The sequence below is a fragment of the Coregonus lavaretus genome, assembly GCF_964263955.1.
Source record: "Coregonus lavaretus genome assembly, chromosome: 18".
Lineage (NCBI taxonomy): Eukaryota > Metazoa > Chordata > Actinopteri > Salmoniformes > Salmonidae > Coregonus > Coregonus lavaretus.
In genome coordinates this window covers 43,509,373-43,532,067 of record NC_140005.1, presented here as the reverse complement: position 1 = coordinate 43,532,067, position 22,695 = coordinate 43,509,373, and the positions used below count along the sequence as shown (strand labels likewise).

The following is a 22,695-nucleotide window of genomic DNA, read 5'->3' as shown; positions in this document are numbered from 1 at the left end:
AGCACCTGCAGCATTGAAATGCAGAAAGGGAATAGGCACAGCCTGTCCTGTGTGGAATGGCACACACATGCACACAAACACACCACACCCATTAACCCTCACACAGGCCTATACACCCACACAGCAACCCACCCTGACACAATGCACAGTCATGCCATTGTCCACACACACACCTTTCGACCCCTACCACACACACATCCCATTCTTCCCTCTCCTGCCAGTCACCCTGCTTCAATGCAGTGATGAGAAGCAGCTGATGTGGAGACACAGTTTCCCTCTGTCTCCCCAGACACTGACAACACTGAACCCTCATCATCTCCAATCATCAATCTGACAATACAGCCTCGGCCTGCAGCTCCCTGGCCACCAATTACCTCCCAATTACCCCCCATTAACCACACTGGGCTCATATAAAACACTGAAAATGACCGTCTATAGTACAATACATGTCATTATTCATACAATGAGCTGTACAGTACAGGGATCTGAAAACAGCACCGGATTCGCAGTTTTTTCTCTCTCATCCAATTGCTCAATCAGCATGTCTCTCCGTGACCTCTGACACCATCCACTTCCTGTGACTGCCTGGCCGCCGGATTCTATCCTTCCTGTTCACGCATCCTCCTTCTCAAACATCTGTGCCATCCTCCGCAGCCCTGCTCCTCCTCACCCCCCTCTGCTCTGTAGAGACCCACAGCCCCCAGGAAGAGGAGAGGGGATCGGGATTTGGAATGCTGTAGCAGTGCTGTATGCACATCCCAAAAGTGTCATGGTTTTGTGGTTTTCCAACGTCTCCAGTTTCTCTCAGTTGATAATATATCAACTTGGTACAGCATGTAATTATGAACTGAACTGAATAGAATAGAATAGAATAATTGTGTGTGTGAGTGTGTGTGTGTGTGTATGTATGTGTGTGTGTCAATGTATACATCCTTCCACATGCTTGTGATGTTTGTACTGTATGTGTGCTCACACGTGTATGTTCACACATATCCTGGAAGTATGCCAGTGTGGTTGCGTGTTCAATCAACCATCTAATAAAGACAACAGCCCTAAAGTTGACCATGCAGGAAACTGCTCTGTTCTATGGTCACGTTCTCTAGGACAGCCAACAGCATGTATTAACTAACGCACATGGTCAAATGGCTCCAGGGAACGTACGTTTAGGAACCCAGCCAGAACTGATCCAACAACAATTACATGATCATAAACACTCTCTGAAGAATGCATTGTTGTGTACAGAAATGTGTGACATATCTAGATCTAGCTTTAATAACAGAGCAGCTGCAATCTTTGGCATTGGTGTTGCTGCTATTGCTTCTAGAAGTAGAATAGACAGAATGGCATTGTATTCCACATTAACTGTTGAGAATGGAGCTACTAAACTCCTGCAGGAGATGGGATAGTTTTGACAAACATTGGATTACACTTGGAATATTGAGAAATGTTGAACCAAGGTTTTGCCAACATGCTTATTCTCCCAATCAATTCTAAAATGTGCTTTCGTAGCAGCAATACTCCTTGTGTTTTACTTGTTACAAACTTTGCAAGTCCCTCCCTCCCTCTCCCTTGCTCTGTCGCTCTCTCTTTCTCCACTCTCTCCTCCTCTCAGTAGAAGGCTATGGTGTTTCTCTCTGTGTTTGGGAGTTTGATTAATGCTGATAGTAACCTGACGTCATAGACCATCAGAGGCAGCGTGCCATTAGCATGAGTACTGACCAGTACACACACACACACTGCCTTTTTACCATGGGAAAGCGTTTGGACCCTCATTTACAAACATTCTCTGTGCTGGTGACATCATGGTCCTGAGGCTGCCAAGGGGAGCTGGTGTGTCGAGGAATATTCACTTGGGCTTCTGGACAATGTCAGAGAGCAAAAATCCCCCACACACGCCTACACACACACACATCTGACCATCCATCCTCCCACTCTCTTAACCACTCAGTCAGCCACAGTGTCACAGTGACCTCTTCCTTTAATATCTACCTTCCATCAGTCTGTCGGCCAACATACCCTTTTCCTCTCCTCCTTTTTGTGCTCCTCTCCAGTAGCCTTCCACCTCGCCTTGAACCCAACCCGCCGCTCGACCAAGCAGGTCGTTGCTGTAGAGCTTGACCTCTCTGTGATGTGAGAAACAGGAAGTGCTCCCCCTGGTTGCCGGGGGTAACACAGTGGTTTGACCACAGGGGACAGACAAACCTGTTTTAATGGTCATATTTGCTTGTCCAATGGGAGGGGTCCTCATAGAGAGAGAGGGGTGTGTGTGTAGGTGTGTGTGTATGTGGGAAGGAGAGAGGGGTTTGTAATCACTGATTGCACTCCTCCCTCTTTAGGCTGAGCCAGTGACATCATGCATCCACCAAGTGAGACACCACAGAACGAGGGAGAGAGAGAGGACACCACAACGGTCTTTCACCTACGTTGTCACACTTCCCTAACAAGACCTCTGGCTACATATAGCCACTAATGAAATGGCAATACTTCCGAGGAGCCGTTAATCCCAATGGCTTTTTGCTGCTCTCTTCAGTACAGAAGCAGCAGTGAAACACATGGTAATAATCACAGCGTTACATATGGAATGAGAATAACTCTGTAATTACATGAGGTGATCTGAAGATGATCCTCATGGATAGTCCTCTGGAGCCACGGGCTTACTGCTGTACATACAGCCCTTATGAACAGAGCAAACAGACCAACACACACGCACACACACACTGAACAGTGTGTATAATGAAAAGTACAGTAAAGTCTGCTTTACACAGAAGACCTATACTTGGCGCTAATAGGTAGAGGCATGCACAGGTAATTGTATGACCGCACCTCCAGTAAAATATAATATAATATCTCTCCAGCCTCTCCACTATACAGTATGCTGTTGTAAAAGAACCAGATGCTATAGAGTTAGTGGTGGGATAGGAAGGTGCACAGGTAATCTTACTTTCAGTTCAAGTTGTAAAATGTCTGGCCAACTTGTCCCCGACACACATGCACATGCACGCACGTCCACACTTTACAGCTGGCTCGTTTATAGTTCCTTCTGCAGGAGCGGTGCTTTGAAGAGAAGGGTAGAATTAAGTCAGGGGAAGGAGGGAAACCATGAGACCACAGACTAACTGTACTGTGCCATTACCTCCTCCCTGATTACACTGCAGTTAGCCAGCCAGACCAACTTTCAATTTGTCCCGGTAACCCTGACACATCCGCCCCAGGCCCTGGAGGGGAAACCTAGGGCTGATCTCACATGACACCCTGTTCTACAGTATGTAGTGCACAACTTTTAAAGAAGCAAACTGTATGCCTTTATCTAAGGCTCTGGCAGTGTGTCGATAATACCAAATACCCCCTTTAGTGCACTACGTTTAATGTACTTTGTGGAGAATAGGGTGTCATCTGAGCCTTAGATAGTCCTATGTCACTGTGAGACAAATCCTAACTCAAGATAAAAAACGAATCTTTACACAAGTCCTCCATTGTCACCATCACATGATTCGCATGAATGCTCTGCGATTGTGTATAGCATAGTATTCTTAGCATGAAAGCCCAATCTATTATAATTTATGAGAGTATGGTCTTTACATGAAATCCCAGCCTGTGTATTATGAATGCATGTTGTTGTTCAGAGAAGGAGCAGAGAGGCCAGCTCTGATGGACTGACAAACGGACAGAACGACAGACAGACAGACAGGGATGGGAGGTCTCAGGCAGCCCTCTACCAGCCTACGTGCTGGGAGGTAGTGTAATAAAGAGACGCAGACCTACAACAGCTCCGCAGCCTCAGGGCAGAACTATTACACTGTCTGGTTGCTCGGTAAATCTCTCTGCACCCTCCGCCGCCATGCGTTAGCAAACACACAACACAGCCGGGACACCACTAAAACGCTGATACGGATTCACTTTCTTCTATAGAGGAGAGTCAATAAAGAGATACTGGAGGGCAGTATAGAATTGTACTGGCAGCAGAGAAGACGGTCCTTTCTTAACACAAGGCCCTGTCTCCTAGACCCAGACTGAAAGCTGTGCTGCATTGTGAAGGGTCCCCTGGGCTGCCTCACAGTCACAACAAACAGACAGACGGGGGAAACAGGGGGCAGAGGGAAGATAGGGGTAGACGGGGGAGAGGCAGGGGGAAGGCGGGTGGAGAATGGCCAGGACATGCTGTGTGTCACCAATAGAACCAGACAGACAGTGAAAAGAGGAGAGGGTTACTGTGAGTACACAACAATGAATGAACTGAGCAAAAAAGAGAGGTATTGAATGGCATAAAGTGATACAGCTGTGAAGAGAGAGAGAAGGCTTAGAATCCCAGGAAAAAGGGAAAAAAGGGTCACTAGTATCACAACACTCAAAATAGACCTTGGTAATCTGATTGTGTACTGTGAACGCCTAATTGATTGATTCAACTGTCACCTTGTATACTGATAGAAGACAGGCACAGGAATGCGTAATATAGTTTTTTATTACTCTACCCAACATAAGGTACATCATGAAAAACAACGGGGACGAAGCCCAAAACAAACACGTATGTGTATAACACAGAGATGTAACCCAAACAAAAGAGCGAGGTGTAACCTCTAAATAATACACGGTATGTAAACCGTAATACAATGTACAGTAACACGTAGCACGAAAGCCGATACAACAGAGCACAGGTACTCACGAAACCAACGGACATGGGACAATAATGGACAAGGACAATGGGGAACAGAGGGCACATATATACACATACTAATCAGGGGGAATGGGAACCAGGTGTGCGTAATGAGACAAGACAGTCTGGGGTTGGTGGTAATGATCCATGTCAGTGACACCTAGAAGGCCGGTGACATAGACCTCCGGAGCTGGTGAATGGAATGAGCAGCAGTACCGGGGGGATCCGTGACATAAACAAACATAGATAGATAGAAACCAATAGAGACAGGTCTCTCCCACACATGCACACACACACACCCAGTGGCTTTGACAAACAAGGAACAAAGGCTGTTATCAGTAGAAGTGGCTTCATGTATGCTTTCCTCATCTTATCATCCGGTGGGCCTCACAGATAGAAGGAGACTGACTGACTGGGCTGTGAATGGAAGGCTTTGACAGAGGAGCTTCAACTTGAGGAGGCTCAATGACTGACCAAAAGCTTTGATGTGAGTGTGTGTGTGTGTGTGTGTGTGTGTGTGTGTGTGTGTGTGTGTGTGTGTGTGTGTGTGTGTGTGTGTGTGTGTGTGTGTGTGTGTGTGTGTGTGTGTGTGTGTGTGTGTGTGTGTGTGTGTGTGTTGTGTGTGTGTGTGTGTGTGTGTGTGTGTGTGTCTGACTGAACAAAACAGCAGTGTCCCACAAATACTTATCACTACTGCTGGCACCACTTTAGAGTAGCGTTTAGACTGGCACCAAGATAACTGCCACTGACACATTCGAGAGAGAGAGAGAGAGAGAGAGAGAGAGAGAGAGAGGAGAGAGAGAGAGAGAGAGGAGAGAGAGGAGAGAGAGAGAGAGAGAGAGAGAGAGAGAGAGAGAGAGAGGAGAGAGATGAGAGAGGAGAGAGAAGAGAGAGAGAGATGAGGAGAGAGAGAGAGAGAGAGGAGAGAGAGAGAGAGAGAGCGCACTTGGCCTCACCCTACTAGAATCTGAAGTCAAATGTCTACTGTTTGATGATGATCTGATGCTTCTGTCCCCAACCAAGGAGGGCCTACAGCAGCAACTAGATCTTCTGCACAGATTATGTCAGACCTGGGCCCTGACAGTAAATCTCAGTAAGACAAAAATAATGGTGTTCCAAAAAAGGTCCAGTTGCCAGGACCAAGAATGCAAAATTCCATCTAGACACTGTTGCCCTAGAGCACACAAAAAACGATACATACCTCGGCCTAAACATCAGCGCCACAGGTAACTTCCACAAAGCTGTGAACGATCTGAGAGGCAAGAAGGGCCTTCTATGCCATCAAAAGGAACATAGAATTCGACATACTAAAAATACTTTAATCAGTTATAGAACCCATTGCTCTTTATGGTTGTGAGGTCTGGGGTCCGCTCACCAACCAATAATTCACAAAATGGGACAAACACCAAATTGAGACTCTGCATGCAGAATTGTGCAAAAATATCCTCAGCGTACAACATAAAACACCAAATAATGCATGCAGAGCAGAATTAGGCCGATACCCGCTAATTATCAAAATCCAGAAAAGAGCCGTTAAATTCTATAACCACCTAAAAGGAAGTGATTCCCAAACCTTCCATAACAAAGTCATCACCTACAGAGAAATGGATCTGGAGAAGAGTCCCCTAAGCAAGCTGGTCCTGGGGCTCTGTTCACAAACACAAAGACCCCACAGAGCCCTGGGACAGCAACACAATTAGACCGAACCAAATGAAGAGAAAGCAAAAAGATAATTACTTGACACATTGGAAAGAATTTCCAAATAAACTGAGCAAACTAGAATGTTATTTGGCCCTAACCAGAGAGTACACAGTGGCAGAATACTTGATCAATGTGACTGACCCAAAACTAAGGAAATCTTTGACTATGTACAGACTCAGTGAGCATAGCCTTGCTATTGAGAAAGGCTGCCGAAGGCAGACCTGGCTCTCAAGAGAAGACAGGCTATGTGAACACTGCCCACAAAATGAGGTGGAAACTGAGCTGCACTTCCTAACTTCCTGCCAAATGTATGACCATTTTAGAGACACATATTTCCCTCAGATTACACAGACCCACAAATAATTGGAAAACAAATCCAATTTTGATAAACTCCCATATCTACTGGATGAAATACCACAGTGTGCAATCACAGCAGGAAGATATGTGACCTGTTGCCACAAGAAAGGGGCAACCAGAGAAGAACAAACACCATTGCAAATACAATATCTATATTTATGTTTATTTATTTTCCCTTTTGTACTTTAACTATTTGCACATCATTACAACACGGTATATAGACATAATGACACTTGAAATGTTTTTATTGTTTTGGAACTTTTGTGAGTGTAAAGTTCACTGTTAATTTTATTTTATTTTTTTCACTTTTTTTTATTATCTATTTTACTTGCTTTGGCGATGTAAACATATGTTTCCCATGCCAATAAAGCCCCTTAAATTGAAATGAGAGAGAGAGAGAGAGAGAGAGAGAGAGAGAGAGAGAGAGAGAGAGAGAGAGAGAGAGAGAGAGAGAGAGAGAGAGAGAGAGAGAGAGAGAGAGAGAGAGAGAGAGAGAGAGAGAGAGAGAGAGAGAGAGAGAGAGAGAGAATAAAGATTGATTGAAAGATTGATTGATTGATTGATTGATTAATAGACAGAGAAACTGAAAGAGAGAGAGCGATTTTGGTTGAAATTTCAAAATAAATGACCTAATGTTGTGGGGATAACTGCCTCAATAGCCCATGTAAGGAGTGTGTCAGAGTTATGTGGGTGGTCGAAACGCTTGTTCTCCACAGAGGAATGTGAAGGCTTTGTCCTGCCTTATCCCTGTGTGAGATGAGAGGCAGCAGCATGTTTTATATTACCATAATTGTGGATGTAGAATATGCCTGGGGGCCTCGAGGTTGTAATAATGTGAGAATCAGCAGAATTACTCTCAGAGGAAACACAACACTGTCCCACAGAGGGAGGGGGGGGGGGGGCATAGGTAGAAGAAGAGAAAGAGAAGGAAGCAGGTTAAAGAGAAATAGAGATGGGATAAAAAGGGGAAGACAAGGTTATCAAACAATGCTATCACTATGGATACCTAACTAACTGAGAATAACTAATTATATGCACTAAAAGACACCCTAAAAGACAGGAATATAAGCCTATAAAGAGGATAAAACTAACACTGATGGACTGCAATAAACATGGGTCTAAAGGAAGCTCCCACCCCTGCCATCAGGGCCTGAATGTCTAAATACACACTTAAAGGGGTACAATACACACTAAACTAACACAATGCCACACAAACAGTATTGAAAACAATACACACTGACAAAGACAGTGAGGTCCCTCGCACGGAGGCACGCAAAAACACACACAAACACACATACCCACACAGGGAAAATAAGCTGTCCACCAACCACATCATCTGAATGAGCCTGACCAGAATTTCCGGAATTCCAGAATTACACAGGCCTCTTCCATGACAGAGAACAACACATTCCAAAGAGAACTCAGAAAACCCGAAACAGAGAGGAAATAAAAGTGGAACTGACAGCGTTTTAACTACTTTGCAGATATGAAACAAACAGACAATCATAATATCAGTAAAAAATATCAAATTCCCAGTTTATGCTTCAAAACCAACTTTTTAAGAGGTTTTAAAAATAGGTTCTATTTGACTCAAAATTCCATGACGTACAGTAAGGCATTATTGGCAGAATAGATATCACTTGAGATTAAGTTCAATGCATGATTAATGTAATTCACCATAACATTTCTTGGTAGTCCAAACATTTTTGCTATCAGGTTCTAAATCACAGCTGGCCTGGTACATTGTTTGCTGCCTCCACCCATTCGGGAAGGACTGTTTCAGTTTCAATATTTTGAACAAAAACGGACGAATGTAACTAAGGCTGGGAATGTCAATACAATCAAACTAGCAAGGGCAATGATCACAAGTCAGTAATTACATGGCTAATAGGCTAGCGCACATGTGTCAAACACAAGACCCGCGGGCCGAATAGGACACACAAGCGAGTATAAATGAGTCAACAGTTGAACTTTATGAAATTACAGCCTGATGCACACAGTGAATTCAACTACAATTACGCTGCTTTCGTGTGTCCGGTTTAGAGCGTGCAGCGGAGGGAAAGTGTACAGACACTTGCCACAGTCCTAGATAGGCAACTAAAACAAAACACCATGCAAAGGAGAAACATGTAGGCCTATTACAGCAACATTTGAGCATTAGCGTAGGCTGGCTACTCACCTACAATACATTTTGAGTGCACCATACAGAAATGCTGCATTCAACCGCACCGGTGATCCAAGCAGTGCAAAAAAATGAAAAACATGTTTAAAAGTTTAAATGTTACAACAACCTATCACTACATTTTTGTTATTTGTAGTTATTAAATAGTTTTTGATTCGCAGCATTCACAGCATTCACAGCATATTATGCACATCTGCAAGCATAGTAGCAAAGCAGTGCAAAAAAATGAAAAACATGTTTAAATGTTTAAATGTTACAACAACCTATCACTACAAAACATGTTTTTTGTTTTAATATGTTAAAATGCTATATACAGCATCATAAGTGGACATTATAAATGCCATATTTTTTTCTAATAAAACAATGGCCAGTTTGGGTCGCAGTTGCAGTTTTTCGTCAAATCAAATAGGCTATGTCTGGCCCGCAAATTAGTTGTGTTTTTTAAATATGGCCCGTGCACTGATTGAGTTTGACACCGCCGGGCTAGTGTATCTATTTGGGATCCACCACCTGGATTCGGTCCTATGTAGCAACATTTGAAATTGTGTTTTTTACATTGGATAAAAGTAGAGACACCGAGCTAGAAAATGGTATATCATACACTGCAGTTGAGGAACAATGAGAAAGTAATTCTGCTTTGAACTTGTAACACCACTTTTGAGAAAATGGCCTGTGAATGTTTTGGTACAACTACTGGAAAGTTATTCTTTGTCTACACCCATTCAACATAGTTCACACCCTCTTAAGCCTTAGCCCCACCCATCTCTTTAAGGATTCACAGTGTAGTAAACAACCAAAGATTTCAATACGAAAAGTGGTGAAAGTATGGCAAAAAGTAGTGGTAAAAATGTACTTTATCTAGTCCTTGGTCTATATCCTAATCTGACTTTGGTGCAGGTCATGTTGTTCTTCACATTACCGTCTCTGGTAAGCACACACTATATCAAATCAAATCTAAGTTTATTTGTCACATGCACAGGATACAGAACGTGTAAACCGTATAGTGAAATGGTCACTTGCATAGTAGAGTCTTTTATTTAGACATGTAGCTAGCTAGCTAAAAAATGTACCATAATCCCAACTCTAATGGCACGTAAAATAAAAACTGGGCCTCTTTCTAGGGCTCCTACACAGATCATACACGCAACGCTAGCTAGCGAGCCAGCCAGCTAACGTTAGCTAGCTAGCTAGCTAACAGTACGCTTTAACTTGCAATGAAAACGAATTTCGGACAAAATTAGAAACGTATAATATCTGAAAATGTAGCTAGACTCTTACCCGTATACATGGATGAATGCTTCTCCCTCTGTCATGGATGCCATGGTTGCCTTAGTTTGAAAATGTAATCCGGAGACAGAAGTTTTATAAAACAGCCTTCTATCTGTGTTCTCTTTTTGAACTCTCTCCGCAATCATCTCTCTGCTTCCACCGGGTATTCCATTGATTTCAAAACTCTGCCAACTTCTTCAATGACAACGACACCGTTTCTTCCCCACCATTTTCATCAGAAGAATCTAAACCTTTTCATGGTTGTTTGATCAATAGGATTATGAGGTTCCCAAATTTAAGACGACTCCCATGGTATTTACATATTTGATCATAGCTAAGTGCCTGGGGGTGTATATGAACAGCTTTGAATAAGATTTCATGTTGCTAAAATGCTGTCAGTTGCGCTTTAAAGGCCTGAGAAATACACTGCCTTATTGCACCATTTATCAATGCCAGTGTTGAAAGGTGTTAGCTAAGCAGCTTTGATGTTGTGAAAAGGGACCTGAATGTAGCCAGGGGAATGATACAGTGGGGGGAAAAAAAGTATTTAGTCAGCCACCAATTGTGCAAGTTCTCCCACTTAAAAAGATTAGAGAGGCCTGTAATTTTCATCATAGGTACACGTCAACTATGACAGACAAAATGAGGAAAAAATATCCAGAAAATCACATTGTAGGATTTTTAATGAATTTATTTGCAAATTATGGTGGAAAATAAGTCTTTGGTCAATAACAAAAGTTTCTCAATACTTTGTTATATACCCTTTGTTGGCAATGACACAGGTCAAACGTTTTCTGTAAGTCTTCACAAGGTTTTCACACACTGTTGCAGTGATGTTTTGGGGCTGACGCTGGGCAACACGGACTTTCAACTCCCTCCAAAGATTTTCTATGGGGTTGAGATCTGGAGACTGGCTAGGCCACTCCAGGACCTTGAAATGCTTCTTACGAAGCCACTCCTTCGTTGCCCGGGAGGTGTGTTTGGGATCATTGTCATGCTGAAAGACCCAGCCACGTTTCATCTTCAATGCCCTTGCTGATGGAAGGAGGTTTTCACTCAAAATCTCACGATACATGGCCCCATTCATTCTTTCCTTTACACAGATCAGTCGTCCTGGTCCCTTTGCAGAAAAACAGCCCCAAAGCATGATGTTTCCACCCCCATGCTTCACAGTAGGTATGGTGTTCTTTGGATGCAACTCAGCATTCTTTGTCCTCCAAACACGACGAGTTGAGGTTTTACCAAAAAGTTTTATTTTGGTTTCATCTGACCATATGACATTCTCCCAATCCTCTTCTGGATCATCCAAATGCACTCTAGCAAAGTTCAGACGGGCCTGGACATGTACTGGCTTAAGCAGGGGGACACGTCTTGCACTGCAGGATTTGAGTCCCTGGCGGCGTAGTGTGTTACTGATGGTAGGCTTTGTTACTTTGGTCCCAGCTCTCTGCAGGTCATTCACTAGGTCCCCACGTGTGGTTCTGGGATTTTTGCTCACCGTTCTTGTGATCATTTTGACCCCACGGGGTGAGATCTTGCGTGGAGCCCCAGATCGAGGGAGATTATCAGTGGTCTTGTATGTCTTCCATTTCCTAATAATTGCTCCCACAGTTGATTTCTTCAAACCAAGCTGCTTACCTATTGCAGATTCAGTCTTCCCAGCCTGGTGCAGGTCTACAATTTTGTTTCTGGTGTCCTTTGACAGCTCTTTGGTCTTGGCCATAGTGGAGTTTGGAGTGTGACTGTTTGAGGTTGTGGACAGGTGTCTTTTATACTGATAACAAGTTCAAACAGGTGCCATTAATACAGGTAACGAGTGGAGGACAGAGGAGCGTCTTAAAGAAGAAGTTACAGGTCTGTGAGAGCCAGAAATCTTGCTTGTTTGTAGGTGACCAAATACTTATTTTCCACCATAATTTGCAAATAAATTCATTAAAAATCCTACAATGTGATTTTCTGGATTTTCTTTTCTCAATTTGTCTGTCATAGTTGACGTGTACCTATGATGAAAATTACAGGCCTCTCTCATCCTTTTAAGTGGGAGAACTTGCACAATTGGTGGCTGACTAAATACTTTTTTCCCCCACTGTAAATCAGTTATTAACTCATATAACAACACACAACCCAAACACAGACACTATTGTTATGCATAGTGTGTCCCACTATAACTCTTGGCCTGAGATCAAATAACTCCAATAACTGTCTAAACTGTTGAATTGGTAACATCTTGCCTTTTCACACCAATTCCCCTTGCCAGGTTTCGATATGGCTGGCAATATGTGATTCATATTTTGGAAAAACACTTGTGGCACATCAGTTCGTGGGAAATGTAAAGTGTACATTTACAGTTTATAGTTTGTAAAGTGGACAGAAAATCATACACTCTGGGAAAGTTCCAAGACTTACACCATATCATCAGCAAGAGTTGAATGCACACAGTTGAGAAGAGAGCTTGAGACCTAAAAAATTTGGTGGAGCAGAACATGAGAATTTAGCAGAGGGCCCTGCTAAATTCATATTTCAGAAGCACTCAGCATAAAATCCTTGTTACATCTGACTGCTGCATTCGTTGATAAATTTGATCATGGTTTGTGTATTTCCTTTAAAATGCATATTTGATATATGCATCACGAGTCAAACGCCAACGACCAGTCAGTCATTCATAAGACCAAAAAATTATATAATGGCAATAGGAAAAAGAAAAGGAATAACTCACGATCTACAGCAATGCTTTAAGTGGACCACAAAAAAAATATTAAATACTTAGGATGCTTAATAAGTGACAACAAACAACAAATATATAAAGATAACTTTATCCCATTACTCAACAATATGAAAGCAGATGTAATTCAATTGAATAATCTTCCCATAAATCTGACAGGTAGAATAAACCTCTTTAGAATGGCATGGCTGCCAACGTTTATGTAAGTATTTTCGGTAATACCAATTATCCCACGAAGACATTCTTTAAAAAAGTATACTCAGTCATAACATACTTTATATATGAAAATACAAAGGAAAGTTTTCCATCTTCCTAACTCTGAGGGTGGTTTTAACCTTCCAGACTTGGAATTGTATCAACTCGCTACCCAAGGCTTTTACTTAAGACATATAGTTAAATGCACTAAAGAGGAACAATGGGTACATATTGAAGATGCGCATGCTCATCCCCAGCATTGTCTAAGGATAAAGCTAAGAACATTAACAACTTCATAGCTAAGAACACTATAACAATATGGGAAAAAATTAAACGTATTCTATAAGAACCAATATCACGCCCTAAAAACACAACTCTATGGAACAATCCTTGGATAGCTTTTAAGAATTCACAGATAAATTGGTCCACATGGAAAACTAAAGGCATAGAAACCGTGAATGACTTGGTAACAGGAAATACATTTATTTCCATTACAGAATTAAAAAGCAATTTTGGACTGAACAATGTAGATATTTTCAAATACATACAACTTAAAAGTTACATATTACGAAATCTCGATTTGAAATATTTGAAATATCAGAGTAACCTTGAGGGAATCTTATATGAGACAGAAAAATTGATGTTCATATGACAGGTAAGGTATACAAAACCTTGCAGAGAGCATATCTATTTTTCTTGGGAAAAATAAAATAAACTATTGGGCTTAAAAATAACTGATGTTGGCACAAGATGGAGGGAAAATTGGAGAGTAACTAACGAAATTACAGTTAACGAAAATGTACGCTTAATCCAATATAAACAAATGTATATATTTTATTATTCAAGATACAAAATTAGCAAATTCTATAGCACAAAGGCAGAGTCATGTCTTAAGTGTAAAACTAATAATGACTAAATATTCCATGCTTTCTGGGAATGTTATAAAGACTGGACGTTGTGGGTGGAGCTAGAAATTTGGCTGTCAGAAGTATTACAATGTAAACTTACTTTTAATCCGTCTGTCTGCATATTTTAAGACATGGTATATAACCTGGTAGTGATATACCCGATGGGTTGGACGATTTTCTTATAATCTCTCATCTTGAAAAAAGGTATACTAAAAACGTGGAAATCAATCAATCCGCCATCATTAACACATTGGAAAAATCTAATGATTTATTATATAAATATTGAAAGTGGGTGAGCTATGGAGAGAAACAAAAATGGTGCAGTTTCAGATGGGGGTGTGTGCTAGTGGTCAGGTGTGATGTAGTTGATGTTTGTATGATGTTGTCATTTGTATGTATGTTTTGTATAGTTTATTTAAAAAAATTAATAATAATAAGACAAACAACATGCACAGCGGAATAAATAAATATCCTTTAAAAGCACACACACACACACACACACACACACACACTTCTTGTGGAATACCTTTGACATCTGTTATAACCCTACCCACCTGCACCCGCTGGCTTTCTTTCCGACTCCCACAAGAACTGGTCCCGACCCGAACCGCAGTCCCACAGCTCATTTGCCAGCCATGGTCCCAGAAATGTTGCACCTTATGGTCAATATCAAAATGTACACAAATAACCTAAGAAATAGGTTAAATTACCAGAGATCCTCACGTGGCCCATTATATTAGGCTATCGATATTACAGGGCTATATCAGCCAATATGCTAGACATAGTTTGAAGAGAGCAGAGTTGGATAGACTTGCACTATCTCTTAAGCTATTTTTATTGCCTACTTTTTAGGAGTGGGACGATTTTCAGACGGAGACAAATATGGGTGATCAATATTTATTTCTAGGCAATGTATTAAACTATAGCCTAATTATATTTAGGAAGTACATTTCCTTGGAAAGATAACTTCCCCTTGCTTCTCTGCCCATGCATAGGCCCAAGCCTACATTTAATTGAGAAAACACTTGCACCTGATCTTGCACGTATGGCTACTGAACTTGAAGCAGCAAGAATTATGACAGTGGACACTTGCACTTTCTCTTGAGCTACGTTTTTAGGAGAACGATTTGCAGGCAGATATTTATTGAAAATGAAGAGGCGCAACGCTCACCATGGTAGCCTGTGCGCACTTTGCGACTTTTCCTTTTCAATGATGATATACATTTTTGATTGCACCTCGACTCACGTTGGTTGAGAGCCTTCTACTTCTTTCCATTATCAATATTTATTTACAGGCACTGTAGTAAACCATAGATAGCCTAATCATGTTGCAGTTAATTTCCTTGGAAAGATAACTGCCACGTGATTCTCCGGCCATGCATAGGCAGCCTACTCTATTTCAATGAGACCACACATACAGTATACTAGGCGCACTTGATCTCGCACGCCCAACTAGGAGAGGAGAGGTATGCTACTGAAGTTGAAGCATCGAATTCTGAGTGTGTGAATAATGCAACAAAGATGTGTTTTTAATACAATAGGTAGACTGACGAGTAGAAAGCAGAAAGACTAATGTTTCCAGATAATCATTCCAAAGTCATTTGTCTCACTGCCTGCTCCCACCCTCTGCATGAAAACACACTCACATGGCCATACTACACAAAAATACTCCTACAACACATACGGCCCCTAGTACTACACACGCACGCGTGCGCGCACACACACACACACACACATAGAAACACACACCCACACAGAGTTTTGTATTGCTATCCTTGTGGGGACCAAATAATTGATTCCCATCCAAAATCCTATTTTCCCTAACCCCTAACCCTAAATCTGTGAAAGAATGTTTGGACCCCTAGCACTACAATAACACACAAACCCATACTAAATGTGTATTAACTATATGGTACATCAGGTACATAGCTCACTCTGATTTGCGTGGGAAGTTACAGTACTCTTATTGTTGAAGAAGAGTCCACCTCTTCAGTCTACATTATGTGTCCAGGCAGCTCATCCTTCATCAGCTATAAACCTGAAGCTCAAAGCTCAACAGTTGCCATCAGTGCTACTCCAGTGAGAGATGGGAGAGTTATGGTAAGCTGTGATCAAAGGCCTGAACTTCTGTATCTCAATTTAAATTGCATTTGTCACATGCGCTGAATACAACAGGGGTAGACTTTACCGTAGAAACAAGCCCTTTCCCAACAATGCAGAGTTAAAAAGTAAGAAAAAAAATTAGAATTAGCAAATAAGAAGAAAAAAAAAGAAAATAGTAACACAATAAAATAACAGTAATGAGGCTATATACACGGAACGGGGTATGAGGTAGTTGAGGTAATTGAGCTAATATGTGCATGTAGGTCAGTGGCGGTCAGTGCCGTTTATGATGAGGGAGGACAATTCTTTTTTTCATGAGCATGGCCTTATTTCTATTACAGCATATTGGATCACTGTCATTCATATTCGATTCACCCAGTTCAATGTAACATCGATAGGTTTAGGCTACTATGTGATACCCTAATCTTCCCTATACCCATCATGAGGTTGTTACAACCTAGCCTAAGAAGGGAAGTTTACAACGTAGGTGCACACAGGCCGAGAGAAAAATGTTAGGTGACAGACAGTGACACATGGGCAGACAGTGACACATTCAATCCCGCCTTGCACACTTTTGCCTGCATCTAGCTGATCTAGGGTGTAATCATTAGTCCAACAGTTGCAAACGAGAGTTTCTATTGGACAAAATCACGTATGTTTATCCCCATTTCGTTCCGTTTACTTCCGTTTAAGAAACGTTTTTCAACAGAATCTTCGGAATGAATACATCCCTGATCACGTGTAAACACAGTTCACTTTCATAGCAGCCACGATGTATTCCTTCTCACATCTATGCGCTCTCCTCCTCTCACCTTTTTCCTTTGTTTGTGGACTTCAATGCACAACACATCAGCTGTATGTGACCGGGTGAATAAACCTTTCCAAGCCAAAACATATCATAACTGCTACACACAGGCTACATGGTTGTCACCATATTAGCTAAAGTAAAGTCCTAGTCAACATAGCTAATAGAACTAATGCATTAGTAAACCCGCTATAATCATGCAGTAACGTTACAGTGTATAGTCACTAAGCAGTTTAGCAGTTACACTGGCGGGCCTCGTGGCAATAAATTAATAAAACCAAAAACTTACCTTGATTTGGAAGAGTTCCAGTGTTGTGTTGGATAGTCATAGCCAGCTAGCTAACATAGCATACCTCTGTTTGAGCAGGGTGTTTTGAGTAGGCTAAACTAGCTAGCTGCATTTGCTAGCTAAGTAAGTGAAACTGAAAGTGAAAGAAAATACGAAATCTTTCTCCCTCTCTTGCTTCTCCTTCATTTTTGAAGAAATTAATTAGTAAAAAAAAATTCAACTATTGTCTTTCTCTCTCTTTGACTAAACGACTCACCATATTTTATGCATTGCAGTGCTAGCTGTAGTTTATGCTTTCAGTACTAGATTATTTCTCTGATCCTGTGATTGGGTGGACAACATGTCAGTTCATGCTGCAAGAGCTCTGATAGGTTGGAGGATGTCCTCCGGAAGTTGTCATAATTACTGTGTAAGTCTATGGAAGGGGGTGAGAACCAAGAGCCTCCTAGGTTTTGTTTTGAAGTCAATGTACCAAGAGGAGGACGGAAGCTAGCTGTCCTCTGGCTACACCATGGTGCTACCCTACATAGAGCTGTTGAGGCTACTGTAGACCTTCATTGCAAAACAGTGTGTTTTAATCAATTATTTGGTGACGTGAATATATTTAGTATAGTTTTATCTAAAAAGGATAACTTTTTAAATGTTTTAAAATTGTTATTTGTATGAAATTCACTGAGGAGAATGGTCCTCCCCTTCCTCTTCTGAGGAGCCTCCACTGATGTAGGTAGGGGTAAAAGTGACTGGCAATCAGGATAGATAATAAACATAGTAGCAGCAGCGTATGTGAAGAGTGGGAAAGTGTGTCTATGTGTGTCTACATGTGGCATCAATATGCATGTGGGTGTATGTTTTGTGTGTGTGTGTGTTGGAGTGTCAGTGTAGTATGTGTGAGTGTGTGGTTAGAGTCCAGTGAGTGTGCATAGAGCCAGTGCAAGAATGTCAGTGGGAAAAAAAGCCTGGATAGCCATTCGATTAACTGTTCAGCAGTCTTACGACTTTTGGTCCCAGACTTGGCGCTCTGGTACTGCTTGCCGTGCGGTAGCAGAGAGAACAGTCTATGACTAGGGTGGCTGGAGTCTTTGACCATTTTTAAGGCCTTCCTCTGACAGCCTGGTATATAGGTCATGGATGGCAGGGAGCTCGGCCCCAGTGATGTACTGGGCTGTACGCATACCCTCTGTAGCGCCTTGCAGTCGGATGCCAAGCAGTTGCCATACCAAGCGATCATGCAGCCAGTCAAGATCCTCTGCAGCTTTATAAACTTTTGAGGATCTAGGGGCCAATGCCAAATATTTTCAGCCTCCTGAAGGGGAAGAGGTGTTGTCGTGCCCTCTTCACGACTGTGTTGGTGTGTTTGGACCATGACACCGAGGAACTTGGAGCTATCGACCCACTCCACTACAGCCCCGTCGATGTGAATGGGGGTGTGCTCTGCCCTCCGTTGCCTGTAGTTCACGATCAGCTCCTTTGTCTTGCTGACGTTGATGGAGAGGTTGTTGACCTGGCACCATACTGCCAGGTCTCTGACCTTCTCCCTGCAGGCTGTCTCATTGTCGTCGGTGATCAGGCCTTCCACCGACGTATCGTCAGCAACCTTAATGATGGTGTTGGTGTCGTGCGCGACCACACAGTTGTGGGTGAACAGGGAGTACAAGAGGGGACTAAGCACGCACCCCTGAAGGGCGTGTTGAGGGTCAGCATCGCAGTTGTTGCCTGCCCATACCACCTGGGGACGGCCCGTCAGGAAGTCCAGGATCCAGTTGCAGAGGAAGGTGTTTAATCCCAAGGTCCTTAGCTTAGTGATGAGCTTGGATGGCACTATGGTGTTGAACGCTGAGCTGTTTTCTCAAGTAGGTGTTCCTTTTGTCCAGGTGGGAAATGGCAGTGTGGAGCGCAATAGAGATTGCGTCGTCTGTGGATCTGTTGGGGCGGTATGCGAACTGGAGTGGGTCCAGGGTGTCTGGGATGACCCGTGTAGCTCAGTTGGTAGAGCACGGCGCTTGCAAAGCCAGGGTTGTGGGTTCGATTCACACGGGGGGACAGTATGAAAAGAACAAAATAAAATAATAATAGAAATGTATGCACTCATGTGAGCCATGACAACCCTTTCAAAGCATTTCATGGCTACAGATGTGAGTGCTACGGGGTGATAGTCATTTAGACAGGTTACCTTGGCGTTCTTGGGCACAGGGATTATGGTGATCTTGAAACATGTAGGTATTACAGACTGGATCAGGGAGAGGTTGAACATGTCAGTGAAGACACTTGCCAGCTGGTCAGCGCATGGTCTGAGTACGTGTCATGGTAATCCGTCTGGCCCTGCGGCCTTGTGAATGTTAACCTTTTTAAAGGTCTTACTCACATCGGCTATAGGGAGCGTGATCCCACACATGTACGGAACAGCTGGTGCTCTCACGCGTGGTTCAGTGTTGCTTTACTCAAAGCGAGCATAGAAGGTATTTAGCTCATCTGGTAGGCTTGCTTCACTGGACAGCTCGCGTCTGGGTTTCCCTTTGCAATCCATGATAGTTTGCAAGCCCTGCCACATCCGACGAGCATCAGAGCTGGTGTAGTAGGATTCAGTCTTGGTCCTGTATTGACGCTTTGCCTGTTTGATGGTTCATCGGAGGGCGTAGCGGGATTTCTTATAAGCGTCCGGATTAGTGTCCAGCTCCTTGAAAGTGGCAGCTCTAGCCTTTAGCTCAGTGCGGATGTTGCCTGTAATGCAGGACTTCTGACTGGGATACGTACATACGGTCACTGTGCGGACGACGTCATCAATGCACTTATTAATGAAGCCGGTGACTGATGTGGCACATATAATCCCGGAACATATTCTAGTCTGTGCTAGCAAAACAGTCCTGTAGCTTAGCATTCGCTTCACCGGACCACTTCCGTATTGAGCGCGTTACTGGTACTTCCTGTTTGAGTTCTTGCTTGTAATCAGAAATCAGGGGGATAGTGTTATGGTCAGATTTGCCAAATGGAGGGCGAGGGAGAGCTTTGTATGCATCTCTGTGTGTGGAGTAAAGGTGATCTAAAGTTTTTTCACCTCTAGTTGCACAGGTGACATGCTGGTTGAAATGAGGTAAAACGGATTTCAGGATCTGTGTCTCCATCAGGGTTCCATAGTGCTATCTATGCTGAACAAAAATATAAATGCAACATGTAAAGTGCTGGTCCCATGTTTCATGAGCTGAAATAAAAGATCCCAGAAATGTTCTTTACGCACAAAAAGCTTATTTCTCTCAAATGTTGTGCACAAATTTGTTTACATCCCTGTTAGTGAGCATTTTATCCTTTGTCAAGATAATCCATTCACCTGACAGGTGTGGCATATGAAGAAGCTGATTAAACAGCATGATCATTACACAGGTGCACCTTGTGCTGGGGACAATAAAAGGCCACTCTAAAATGTGTCATTTTGTCACGCAACACAATGCCACAAATGTCTCAAGTTTTGAGGGAGTGTGCAATTGGCATGCTGACTGCAGGAATGTCCACCAGATTTGTTTCCAGATAATGTAATGTTAATTTCTCTACCATAAGCTGCCTCCAATGTTGTTTTAGAAAATTTGGCAGTACATCCAACCGGTCTCGCAACCGCAGACCACATGTAACCACGCCAGCCCAGGACCTCAACATCTGGCTTCTTCACCTGTGGGATCGTCAGCGGGGGGAGGGGAGGTGCTGAGGAGTATTGCTGTCTGTAATAAAGCCCTTTTGTGGGGAAAAACTCATTCTGATTGGCTGGGCCTGGCTCTACAGTGGGTGGACCTGGCTCCCAAGTGGGAGCCAGGTCCATCCACTGTAGAGCCAGGCCCAGCCATATAGCTGAAGCCAGGCCCAGCAATATAGCTGAAGACAGTTGTGAAGGTTACTGAAACAGATCTATTGTAGCATTGTAGCAATAGCTATATTTCAGCATCTATAACAACACCAGGCCTGTTTAATTTTCGCTGGGGTTATTAGACACTGTGACTCCTCCATAGACTCCTGTCAGATTCCCTCAGTGAGGGGAGAGAAGCTGTTTTCATGGATCATTTGGATGAGAGAAGGACTGCTCATCTGTGTTAAATGTACTCTCACTCTCAGCCACACAGAGAGAGAGAAAGAGAGAGAGAGGGGGAGAGACTCCAGCTGACTGTCTTTGATGTTTAAAGTTTAGACTACATGGGAGAAAAATTAAAAAGCACTTTGGTCTTAAAACATCTAATAGTTCAGTTTCTTTACCGCTAAATTCCTTTATCATGTTCCACCTGCACTGCAAATGAGACACACATTTCAAGGCTACTCCTTTCAGCTTTTAAATACTCAACGCATCAGCATCAGCTCCTACCAGATGTTTTGTACCCTTTGACATGAGAGTGAGAGCGTTGATAGTGAGTGAGTGTGGTGAGGGAATGTGTGTGTGTGTGTGGGGGGGGGGTGCGTGCGAGTGTTACCTGTGTCTGCTCGCCGCCCGGGCGCCGTTCTGTGGCTGCGCCTGGGTCTGTCCCGAATAGAGATTATACCGCTGCGGGTACGACGCACACAGAACCTCCCCGGACCACGTCAAGACCCACAGCACAAGAAACAGAACTGGTCCCGCCATGCCTTCGCAAAAAACAACAAAACCTAACTTCTAAGTGATGCGGCAGAATCCTCCCGTTTGTCAATGAACTTTTATTCCACACGGATAGCGGGGAAGTAAATTCCTATCAGCGGTGACGCACTCTTCCTCTCCAGAATCGGATAAGTCCATACTATCGACCCATAGTTAGGCTACAGCGGGATGTGAGATGGTCTCTCAAACTTGTCTTCACTTCAACATCGATATTATTAGTCCCCTGATTGATAGCACTTATATTCCCTTCAAATATGTCCAAAAGCAGCTGCTATTCCCTTTATCATTTTAGTAAATGCGCTAAGACACTTACAGACGCATCCATGAGCCTGCCGTTATTTTCCAGACGTTCAAATGGGCTACAGTTTCCGATAAAAAGTTTTGCTTTCAGTCAGTAAGTAAGAAGTTATTGCGAAGCAAAACTGCGAGGAAGGTGGCTTGCGTTTCAAGCGCAACAGAATCTGAATGACTGCTCTGCTCTGCCCCTACCCAAGTCCCCTTCTCCCTTCCTTTTACCTCCCTCCTTTCATGCGCTTTCTGACCCCTCCCACCTGTAGGCTACCTATCAAGCACATATGCACAGATCTAGGACCAGCTTAAACTCCCCAAATTGAGGTAATCGGAAATTCAAAACTGACCAGTGTCTAGGAAAAACACCCGAATGACAACATATACTGTATTTACACACCCACTTGCTGCTTCGGGGAACTCACTCACGCATTGACGCTTATCTGACCGCAGCATCGCTATTAGGAAAATCCCCTCTATCTGATCCGGGACAAACGGATGAGTGTGTTTGAAAAAGATAAACCCAGTAGGCCTACATCATCATAGATGACGCAATATTTGAGTGACTTCCAAAAGTATTGCTGATAGACTATATCTCCATTAAATTAATAATAGCCTA

The 22,695-nt window shown here is 42.9% G+C and overlaps 1 protein-coding gene across 1 annotated transcript in view; it reads right to left on the bottom strand.

The window, feature by feature from the left end:
* Positions 1–22,259, bottom strand: part of LOC311146033 (EMILIN-1-A-like) — a 64,217-nt gene extending 41,958 nt beyond the window's left edge. The window contains exon 1 of the mRNA XM_084182474.1: positions 21,628–22,259. Within this exon, the coding sequence (XP_084038600.1) occupies positions 21,628–21,776 (149 nt within the window). The 5' untranslated portion in view covers positions 21,777–22,259. The remainder of the gene's footprint in view (positions 1–21,627) is intronic.
* Positions 22,260–22,695: the final 436 nt, after the last annotated feature.